This window comes from Pygocentrus nattereri, chromosome 24 (genome assembly GCF_015220715.1).
Source record: "Pygocentrus nattereri isolate fPygNat1 chromosome 24, fPygNat1.pri, whole genome shotgun sequence".
Lineage (NCBI taxonomy): Eukaryota > Metazoa > Chordata > Actinopteri > Characiformes > Serrasalmidae > Pygocentrus > Pygocentrus nattereri.
Genome location: NC_051234.1, coordinates 27239981 through 27252036, shown reverse-complemented (window position 1 = coordinate 27252036; position 12056 = coordinate 27239981). Strand labels below are relative to the sequence as shown.

The 12056-nt window shown below is 40.3% G+C and overlaps 1 protein-coding gene across 1 annotated transcript in view; it reads right to left on the bottom strand.

Annotated features, from left to right (window-relative positions):
* Nucleotides 1-10026: 10026 nt before the first annotated feature.
* Nucleotides 10027-12056, bottom strand: part of si:ch73-264p11.1 (uncharacterized protein LOC100000923 homolog) — a 10310-nt gene continuing 8280 nt past the window's right edge. The window contains exon 5 of the mRNA XM_017686944.2: nucleotides 10027-11376. Coding sequence (XP_017542433.1) covers nucleotides 11336-11376 — 41 coding nt within the window. The 3' untranslated portion in view covers nucleotides 10027-11335. The remainder of the gene's footprint in view (nucleotides 11377-12056) is intronic.

The following is a 12056-nucleotide window of genomic DNA, read 5'->3' as shown; positions in this document are numbered from 1 at the left end:
ACAGTAACTAAGTAAATGTAATTCGTTGCTGTACTGTAGTTTTTTCGTCTATCTGTACTTAAGTATTTCCATTTTGGGTGACTTTTTACTTTCACTCCACTCAGATCTCTGACTTTTTACTCCACTGCATTTTGAGAAATCTGTCGTTCCTTTTGGTTTTTGTGTGTATAAAAACGTAACATGTCAAAATGAAAGAAGCGCAAAGGCAGTGCACCAATCAGGGCACAGTGGTTTCAGGTTTCAGGTTTATTTGTCGTGTGCACAACATGTCAGGACATTTATGCATTGAAATGCTTGTGGTGAGGCTCAGGTAATCAGGTAATCACACTACAGAAATAAGTAAAAAAATATATACATATATATATATAATGTATACATTTAGCAGAGATGATATGATAATAGTACTGACAGAGTGACTGAGTGAAGTGATAGTTGGGGACGGACGCACAGCTTCACAGCTTGAACTTGGTCACTTTCTGAGCTTGTTTTGACCTGTTGGTCATACCGACCCAGTGCAGCACACGGTTCAACGTCAGCGCAGCAGCGTAAAACTTTGGGAGAGTCTGTTCAACATAAATGATGAACTAACCTAACTTTGTGTAAATAGAGCACAATATAGAAATATGTCCACATATGCAGTCGAGACTGACGCGGCTTTTTTCTGAATTTCTACAAACACCATTTCATTTTATAGTAAATTAGTTTGGGCTGGTTTATGTTTATGAACAGACGCCTACAGATCAACATAGTAAAGGAGCTCATCTGTGATCCTGAGTTTAAAGCCAGTTTTTATTCAACTTAAACTTGGAACTAAGTTGTAAATAGATCTGAAACTGAAACTTTGCTTGTATGTAAAAAGTGATTTCAGAGCCACTCGGTTCTCCCTGATGGAAACTGTTTACCTTCAGTGTTTTGTGCTTCTGATCATTTTAATAGACGTCAGCGTCACTAATTAATGACGTTCTATTAAAAGACTGGTTTACCAAGAGAGACGCTGGAGGATCTTCACCTGAAATGAGTTCATGAAGCCAGTCTGGTTATAAAAATGATAACAGGACATCAGAGCCAGAATTACTCTTTTAGTACTTTTACTTTTGATACTTAAGTACATTTGAAGGTAAATACTTCAGTACTTTTACTCAAGTGGAGGTCTAAAGGGAGGAACTTCTACTTTTACTGGAGTAATATTTTACCTTGGGTATCTTGACTTTAACTCAAGTACATGATTTGTGTACTTCGTCCACCTCTGCTTTCAACTAACCTGACTGAATTCTTTGGCGTTTTTTATCGTGTTAAATTAGGTTGATGGACATGCAAGGGTGAAGCCTTTCGGAGAGATTTGAGGTCAGTGTACACTAAACACTTGCACTGAGAGAAAACCACATGGACTTTATGCTGTGTTGAGACTATATTGCATCACTGCTCTGGTTGAAGAGCCATTCAAAAATCTCACGCTGCTTGCAGCCGCTCTGAAACGTTTCAATAAACGATGCTAAGATTGATTAAACATAAATAAAAGTAGTGCATGATGGTCAGAATATGAACAGTAGGAAAAGTTGATTTGTTAAAACACCTAAACATTATCTGTTTTGAATGTGCTCCAGGACTCAAACTCAAAGCAATGCAAAATGTTTGTGTTATTGCCTTTTTATTTCTTTGCACCAGTAAATGAAAATATACTTTACATTGTTAACGGACAGCTCTGTGTCTGTACACATTAGAAGAGTCATCTGAGGCTTTGTGCTGTGACAAGTAGAAACAAAAGCACAGGAATAGAGGAAGCTGTGGTTCAAAGAAACAAAAAAAAAAAAAAGCCAAAGTTTTTTGCTTTACTTTTATCACAACCTTCATGTCAGGCTTCTACCCACTGAGCTGTAAGAGATCATAGGAGTTTGCAGTAAACCTGTCTCAGCCAAGCAAAGTGTTCTAGATGGGCTATAATGCTTAAACAGATCAGTAAGATATGCCGGAGCTCATGCATTTAGAGCTTTAAACATTGTAAGCAAGACCTTGTAGTCAATGCAGTGCAATGAGAACTGCAGTGAATCAAAGTTGGGGCATTCACTCTAAACTGGACCCCTTATATCGACTACAAGGCTCCCATTAGCCGGTAAATAGCTATATTTGACCTTCACTTTAATGTACTAGACTGAGGAGATGTACTATATACAGCTTTTCTCAACTAAGAGACCAAAACCACAGTTCTGATTAATTTAGCATTAATGTGCTTTAAGCATACATGCAGTTACAGTTCAGCTAATACATCCTTCCAAGAATAAAGGAACTCAGCATGTCCCAAGAGGAAACTCCTTACCCAGCGTCATTAATAACAAAAACTGGGCGTTTTTTAAAACAAACATACAAACATTGTCATTACTCAGATTGAACTGATCATCAAAAGATCTTCAACCAACTATAGACTAGAACCAACTATATGAACAGTGACGCTGATAACCTGACAACAGTTATCTTTAACCCTACAATTAGGGCCTCTGAGAATTTGCGTTACATTTATATATGTATAGTCAAGTTACATTTAAGACCTACAGTGCTGTGCAAAAGTCAAAGACCACCCTTCATTTATTTCATTTCAAACTGCCTTAAAATATGTTATTTTTCACAAGATATTTCTGAAGAGATTATAATCAGATATAAGAGAATTTGTTTGCGTAAGTGAAAAAAAGAAAGAAAGTGAAAATAAGGAGGTTTAGGGTTTAGAAAGTGGGACTGTCCCCATCAGATGAACAGCACATGAAGCTTCCGTCTTTGAGAGAGAGGAGAGGAGAAAGCCAAGCTGCTTAAGATCTGAAAACATCCACAGGAGTTTCTGTCCATCCTTCCATTGTGAGAGGACGACTCAGCGCTATGGGAAGATTAAGAGCCCCTTATTAGTCCCACAATGGGGAAATTTCAACTCCGCATTTAACCCATCCGTGAAGTGAAACACCACATACACACTAGTGAGCACACACACACTAGGGGGCAGTGAGCACACTTGCCCGGAGCGGTGGGCAGCCCAATCCGCAGCGCCCGGGGGGCAGTTGGGGGTTAGGTGTCTTGCTCAAGCACACCTCAGTCATGTGCTGTCGGCTCTGGGGATTGAACCGGCGACCTTCCGGTCATGATGCGCTATCGTGTGTAGAAAGGCTGAAATAAACAAAAAAGCAGCTGGTGTCTCAGAACAGTGGACAAAGGACTGGACACCCCAGAGCCCTGACTTCAACATCACTGAATGTGTTGAGAAGCAAACAGTGCAACCAACTTCTACGACTGAGCTGAAAGCGAGTCTCCTGAAAAGAATGGAAGCTGAACTAAAGGCAATGTGTGGGCACTAAACACTGACAACGTGGGATTATATTTAGTTGTTGAGGCTTCTGTGTCCTCTTCTGTTATGATTTCTGCATTTTACTGATGCCGAAAAGCTTAATAGCTGTTTTGACTGGAGAGGAACATAAACAAAGGGTCACTGACTTTTGTGCAGTACCGTAAATGAGAACTTTCTTCACCACTTTCTTCCAAGACCATTTTAAGGTAGAAGGGCAGCTGGAGGGAAAGTAAAGCTTAGAAACCACAATCAAAAATTACTAACAAGATGCAGCAAATGCATTTCACATACTTCCAAGAATGAGCATTCATTCAACAATGAAAGGCATGATGTTAGGCCTTTAATCAGGAAAGGCTTCTACAGTTGATTTTTGCGTAAATTCTTCTTCTTCTTCTTCTTCTTCTTCTTCTTCCGGCTGCTCCCTTTAGGGGTCGCCACAGCGGATCATCTGCATCCATCTTGCCCTATCCACTGCCTCCTCTACTTTTACACCAACCATCTCCATGTCCACCTTCACTACATCCATAAACCTTCTCTGAGGTCTACCTCTTCTCCTTCTACCCAGCAGCTCCATCTCCAACATTCTTTGACCAATATATCCACTATTCCTCCTCAACACATGTCCAAACCATCTCAACCTGGCCTCTCTGGCTTTATCTCCAAACTGCTCCACCTTCACCGTCCCTCTGATCTGCTCATTTCAAATCTTGTCCATCCTTGTCACTCCCAACGAAAATCTCAGCATCTTCATCTCCGCCACTTCCAGCTCAGCCTCCTGTCTTTTAGACAGAGCCACAGTCTCCAAACCATACATCATAGCAGGAAGCACTACTGTCTTGTAAACCTTCCCTTTCACTCTTGCTGCTATCCTTCTGTCACACATCAGCCCTGACACCCATCTCTACCCACTCCATCCTGCCTGCCTTCTTCACCTCTTTTCTACAGTCCATTGCTCTGGATGGTTGACCCAAGATATTTGAAGTCATCCAACTTTACGACCTCTACTCCTTGCATCTTCGCATAAATCACTTTAACAAAACAAAAAAAATCTATAATGGCCCACCTACGCATTTTCCAATCCACACAATATTTTGACGTTTGCTGTTTCCGTTGCGTTCTTTCTACACTGTGGCATTTTGCCTGTTTTTTAATCAAAGTAATCTGATGGAAACATGTGGTGAACACATGTATTGATAAGTGGTAGCATGGCTTTAAACAGTGATGCTTACATACAACTAGTTGCATGTTGTTACCATAATATATGTGCAACCATATTTTTACAGTTACAGGAAGCAATTCAGACACAGTCGAAGTTGCACTACACATTTGATACATTAGCAGCAGGTATGTTTCGATACACTGTATTCTTCTTGCTATAGAGTCATCTGCAAAGTGTTATTTACATAACTGCAGCATTTCTATCATTTTCCCAGCTTTGCTTTTTTCTCTATATCTATATATCTGCGTTCTGGTTAAAATAAGGGGTGTCAAGGAGAAAATCACTCTAGCTAATAGCAGGCTAACAAAACATAATATATGCTAGCACAAGCAGCCATCTAAACAGCAGTTAGCGTTAGCTGGCTAAACGTTTACAGAAACTTTGAAGAAGCTTCCAGAAAACCACGTTTATCGTCAAAGTCTGAGAAAATGAGAAACTACCAACCCTGCATATAGTTGACCATTTTTCTGTTTTATTGTTTTGTTGTCCATTGACCCAGTAAATTTAATTGCTTATAATAATGCTGTTTTGATATCATCAAGTGATGCATTATTAGCATTTTAAATTAGCTGGTTCATGAAACTTGTTCCACAAAGTTAAGATGGTTGTAACTGTTGCAACCGAGTTGCCGGACACTTTACATTATGCAACTCAAGTGCTGTTTAGTTTTATGTAGGTTTCAAGTCAATAACGTTGTGGCCAAGATACAAACGAGTTGCTGGGCACTTTACATTATGCAACTCAAGTGCAATTTAGTGTCTTGTAAGGTTCAAACAGGTAAAGTTTCAGCCAAGTTTCAAACAAGTTCCTTGGCACTTTAAATTATGCAACTCAAATGCAATTTAGTTTCACGTACGTTTCAAGCCAATAAAGTTCTGGCCAAGTTGCAAACGAGTTGCTGAAGACTTTAAATTGTGCAACTCAAGCACAATTTAGTTTCATGTAGGTTTCAAGCAAGTAAAGTCATTGTGTAAGGCCAGCCACAGATGATGTGGCCATGCTGTAATAAACAGAGCATGGCTTCTTGAATCTTTAATGATTTAAATCCCACAGCCTACAGCCTTACCAACTCTAAGCTAGCTCTAACTCTAACTCTAAGCTGTTACTTAACTCAGATAAAACAGAGGTCCTGCTTCTTGGTCCAAAATTAGCCAGACACAGACTGTCTAACTCAACACTAAAGCTTAACAATCTCTCAGTTTCATCAAGCCTATCTGTTAAAAATCTTGGTGTCATGATAGACGCTGATCTCTCCTTCGACACACATATATCTAATATCACTAGAACAGCCTTCCTGCATCTCCGCAATATCGCTAAATTAAGAAATTCATTATCTCTACAGGATGCAGAAAAGCTAGTTCATGCATTTATCACTTCAAGGCTAGATTATTGTAATGCCCTGCTCTCTGGATGTCACAGCAAAAGCCTTAACAAGCTTCAGCTAGTCCAGAACGCTGCAGCCAGAGTCCTCACAAGAACTAGGAAGTTTGACCATACTAGCCCAGTTTTATCAGCCCTGCACTGGTTACCAGTTAAATTTTGCATTGATTATAAAATTCTATTACTGACCTATAAAGCTCTAAAAGGACTCGCCCCTCAGTACCTGAGTGAGCTCCTCTCCCACTATGAACCATCACGCCTACTTAGATCACAAGGTGCTGGCTTACTACTGGTACCTAGAATAAATAAAGCTACATCAGGGGGGAGAGCTTTCTCATACAAAGCCCCCCAGCTCTGGAATAATCTTCCTGCCAATGTTCGGGAATCAGACACAGCCCCAATCTTTAAGTCTAGGCTAAAAACTTATTTGTACAGTCAAGCATTTGGTGACTAGTCTTCCCTGTCAGGTCTAGACCTGCTGGAGTCTACACTGCTCTGTTTTACTGTAATCTGTGGTCAGCCACTCTTTACAGTACTAACTCTGTTTTTTCTTCTCCTTTCTCTGCCGAGCTGATCAGCTGCCCATCCTGTGCGCCTGATGCTGTTGCCTCTACTGCCTTGATTGGTGCCGCTGCTCACCAGCCTTCTGGACCGGTTTGACCACCACTGAGCTTCTTGCTGTACAGCGCTGTGCAGTCCTCACCCTCAGATCTCTCTCTTTCTTTTCCCACTTTACTATAATACTTCATACTAATAATGTTTGCTGTCCGGTGTCGACCATAGGAGGATGGGTTCCCCTTCTGAGTCTTGGTTCCTCTCAAGGTTTCTTCCTCTTTTAGGGAGTTTTTCCTTGCCACCGTCGCCACTGGCTTGCTCATGGGGGCTCGGACCCGGATTTTCTTTTCTTTTCTTTTCTCTCTGTAATACTGATTGTTCTGTAAAGCTGCTTTGTGACAACACCTGTTGTAAAAAGCGCTATATAAATAAATTTTGCTTGCTTGCTTGCAAAGCACCTCTTTGTTTTCATGCTGCCAGTATTGTCTTTGTTGGTGGTTTTAAAAAGCTACTTTTCCTTGAACAGAATCAGCACAATGCCAAAATACATCAGAGCTAGTTTTATATTTCCTCTGAAGTGTGAAGATACTATTTAAATCCAGAAACAAGAAACTTAGTAGCTTATGATCAACTGTGATGATACCACATATGTTGTAGAACATGCAGCAGGATATGAACTACAGGTCAGAGTAGCTGTGGTTAAAGCTCGGTGATATGGTACAAATATTCCATCCATTTTCTAAGCTGCTTCTCCGTCAGGGTTGCGGGAGCCTATCCCAGCAGTCTTCAGGTGAAAGGCAGGATACACCCTGGACAGGTCGCCAGTCCATCGCAGGGCAGACAGACAGACAGACACAGACAGTACCTAGGGGCAATTTAGCATGTCCAATTGGCCTGACTGCATGTCTTTGGACTGTGGGAGGAAACCGGAGAACCCGGAGGAAACCCACACAGACACAGGGAGAACATGCAAACTCCACACAGAGAGGACCCTGGTCATCTGGCAGGGGAATCGATCCCAGGCCCTCCTCACTGTGAGGCAACAGCGCTACCCACCACGCCACCGTGCCGCCCTGCTACAAATATTAACATAGCTAAAGATATTTTTCCACTATATACAGTATATATCACAATATGTTGTTTCTGACATTTGCAAACAAGTTGAAACGGACACATTTTGAAAAGATATGAAAACATAAGTACTTTTTTTTATTCAACATTTACAAAAATGAGCTATTTTACATGAAACAGAAAAAAACAGTGTGAGAAAAATCCAAAGGAGCCACACATTCAAGAGAGAATCAACATGAGAGCCACACTATAGAAGCAGGTATAAAAAGTAGTGGGTTTAGTATTAGGTTGGTGGGACATCACCTGGTGTTAGCTCATCTGAATGAGTAGCCCCTGGCCCTCAATCATCGTCCTAATTAGATATCAAAACCTGCATATTATTATATCTCCCCACAATACTTTTTAGCTCTAAATTGGCCTACATTTATATTTTTTCAGTAAATTTAAAGGCGGGCGGGAATTTTGCAAACGGTCAGTCTGTCTTATTATGATACATGCAGTTGTTCAGTGTTCCCACGACCTGCTCAGAAAAGCACATGGTGGTGTAATTTACCAGCATAACAAATCATCATGCTGTCCACCTCTACCTACAGCTGTTATTATGATTAATCCTGAGAAGCTTTTGATCATCTGTGACCGTTTCACACTTAGCTGTAATGCCTCACAGCTTTTAACAGCGGTAGTACACTTTGTTTATCTGAAAGATAATCTGATGTTTGATAGGGTTTCTGAGAAGAATCCTGTTGCATCACTGAGGGGACTGTTTTAGTTTTTAGACCCAATTAATGACAACTTTCTTAAATTCAGCAAGTTCATTTTCACTGATATTCTGATTTGGTACATAGTGTACACACTTAAAAAGATGGATCTTCAAGGGTTTTTTGGTTAAGGAAATGGCTCTATCTAGCACCATGAGTTCTGTATAGAACCATATCATGTTTAAATGCTTCTTTGCCTGGTGAAATGGTTTTATAAAGCACCAAAAACGGTTCCTCTATTGCTACAGTGGCAGGGTTGTAACAATAGAAGGACCCTATTTAGTGCAATACAGAATCATATCGCTGTTGTCGGAACAAAACCATGTATCTAATTTTACAGGAGAATTCTTAATACTAAAGAACCTTCTTTACTTTTAAGGGACATCGATGGAACCAGACTTTTTTCAAGTCTGTTTGGGCCTTTTCTTTTGGTCCATTCATCATGGAATTTCACAAAATGTAAAGAACACCAGGCGTTTTCAAGTTATCTCAAAAACTGAAAAACGACAAATGTGATCCAAGGTTTTATCCCAGCAACAGTGATATATAACACTTTCTTCATCAATCTGAAGAACTATTACACCATGCAAAGAACCATTAAAGCATGAAAGGTTTCTACATAGAACTCATAGTAAATAGAACCTTTGAAGAGCCATTGTTTAAAAGTGTATAGTGGGGAATTTAGGCAAGCAGAGTAGCTACTACACCAGGCATGTCAAACCAGGGACCTTTCAAGCCAAAGTGCTGTGGAGATCAGCATTTACCCTCATCTAGCACTCTGAATTCAGTTCATGAAGGCTTTGCTAATTAGCTGATGAGCTGAAGCAGGTGTGTTTGCAGCAGTGTGCTGAAGTCTGCAGCGTTTTGGACCGCGAGGTCCATTTGTGTACCGTAAATGAGTTCAAAATATGCACTTCACTTTCAGTCACTTTCCCAGGGGCGCATGTTTGTGCAGTTTTAGCCATATTTGGACGCCCCCCATGAAATTACATTTTTATATTGTTTTTCTATGTAAAAATTAGTGAACATATCCTCTATAGAGAACACAACCCTTCTGCACATTTTAATACACTGTTAATTTGCAAAATTATACTTGGGAATTAAAAAAAAAACAAAATATTCCCTGTGCAGAAATTATAGCACATTTTATGGTTTTTTCCCCCCGATATTACGATTAAGTGACCCTTATTAGTCCCACAACGGGGAAATTTCACCTTCGCATTTAACCCATCTGGGCAGTGAAACACCACATACACACTAGGGGGCAGTGAGCACACTTGCCCGGAGCGGTGGGCAGCCCAATCCACAGTGCCTGGGGAGCAGTTGGGGGTTAGGTGTCTTGCTCAAGGACACCTCAGTCATGTGCTGTCGGCTCTGAGGATCGAACCGGTGACCTTCCGGTCACAAGGCTGGATCCCTAACCTCCAGCCCACAACTGCCCAACATATATGTTGATAACATATATTTAACAGATATGTTAAACTCAGTTAGCTTGAAATTGTACACTAAATTAAGGCCCTATTTAAGTTTGTTTCCTGTAGAGGATGTTCTAAATTATAATGATTTAAACAGAAAATCAACATCATTTGACTAGGGGTATGTCTGTACGTTTCTATAAGCGAATGTTTTAAAATAGAAAAACAAATAAAAAGCCTGCACAGTTACAGTCCCTGAGGTACTGAAGACGTACCCTCGGGGTTACCACCTCAAAGACAGTGACAGTTCAGTACCTTTATTTCTCAGAGTGTAGAGTGAGAGTAAAGCCCATGATAGAAATGCCCATGATCTACTTAGAAAAAGCTTATTTTGGCATAATTTACCACCAAATCAACTTCATTACACCAATCCTAGTTGTGGAGCTGTTTTTATGGTTATTCTTGAAAAGCTTTTGCTCGTTTGTTTCACACTCGGCTGTTAGGGTAAACTTAAACTGTGAAACCTTCATGCAAAGTACGTTTCTTGAAAGCAACGTGAAACTACATTACACTTGAGTTGCACCATGTAAGGCAACCTGCTACAAGCGGAACTTCGTGAAACAGAAAGTTGCATGAAACGCTGATAATGATTCATGTGATGATGATGAACGAGATATTTTAAAGCATCTGATTTTACTGGATCAACGGAAGAGAAAATAAAAACAGACGGTTTATTGGATGGTTGAAAAGGAGACCCCTCTCCAGATGCCCCCTAATTTTATACAGAGATCAGACTAGGATGAAAATTCTAACAAAAATAGAGGTCTATGATGAAATTGGACAGGATGAGCAAGGTGTCATCTAATCTATAAATGTAATGACTATTTAAACATTCGTTTTAAAGCCCTAGCATATACACAACACATACACACAACTCAAATAGTAAAGAACACTAGATAACAGATAAATGTATATATGAATAGAAATACACAGATATGCAACAGCAATTACAGCTGGCAAAATATTTGAATATAATAAATAATGCTACAATTTTTTACACCTCACACATAACTTTATAGCAGGAATGATAAAGTATCAAAAATATAAGCTGCTGGTGGAGTAACCCATGCAACTTTGATTGTTTTTAATTGATTTGTGCCAAGTTGCATGGAAATGATGTTGCAGGCAGCTCAGAACATGCAACTAATTGCATGAAAGCTTTACCATGTAAAGCCAGCCTGAAGCCCAATTATGGAGGCCCACACCTGTGGCACAGATCATTCAGCTTAAATGAACTTGAGGACTGCTCAGAGGTGTTAGATGCAACACAATGGAGTGACACTTGCCTGTCGTTCGTGTTCTGTTAACCAGCCAGTTTAAATGTACACAGAATGAAGCACATATAAGCACATTATCCTGCCTTGTCCAAAGCAAAATAAATTTAAGATAGAAACTATGCATTCGAATTTAAATTTTACATTAGAAAAGAGATAAAGTTGATATTATTTAGACCAATCTGTACATCTTAACAATCTGTTTATACAACACTCGTGGGCAACCTTGACCACAGTCAATGCAAAAGGAGCTCTCTTGTAGGCAGAGTTCAGTAGATTCAATCCGGTAGCACAACCACATAATCAGATGACTCCACATCTGAGAGAGAGAGAGAGAGAGAGAGTGAGAGAGAGCGAGAGAGCGAGAGAGAGAGAGAGTGAGAGAGAGAGAGAGAGAGAGAGAGTGTGAGAGTGAGAGAGAGAGAGAGAGAGAGAGAGAGAGAGAGAGTGTGAGAGTGAGAGAGAGAGAGAGAGTGTGAGAGTGAGAGAGAGAGAGAGAGAGAGAGAGAGAGAGAGAGAGAGAGTGTGAGAGTGAGAGAGAGAGAGAGAGAGAGAGAGAGAGAGAGTGTGAGAGTGAGAGAGAGAGAGAGAGTGTGAGAGAGAGAGAGAGAGAGTGTGAGAGAGAGAGAGAGAGAGAGAGAGAGAGAGAGAGAGTGTGAGAGAGAGAGAGAGAGAGTGTCACACACAAGCAACACCTCTAGCTCTACAGAACCTTTTTGATCAATGATAAATGCCATCATTTATAACTATGTTGTATATAGCACCGAAAAGGGTTCTTCTGTTGTGACGATGTCAAGGTTGCATATAGTAGAAGAACCCTTTTAGGTGCTCTATAGAACCATTTTCAAAATGCTTCTGTATAGACCCATACACAACACATCTGAAGAAGCATTTCATTATGCAAAGAACCATTTGAACCAGCATGAAACGCTTCCATATAAAACTCCTGGCTCTAAATAAAACCATCTCACATTTTAATTTCTGTCTGATCTCAGCAGA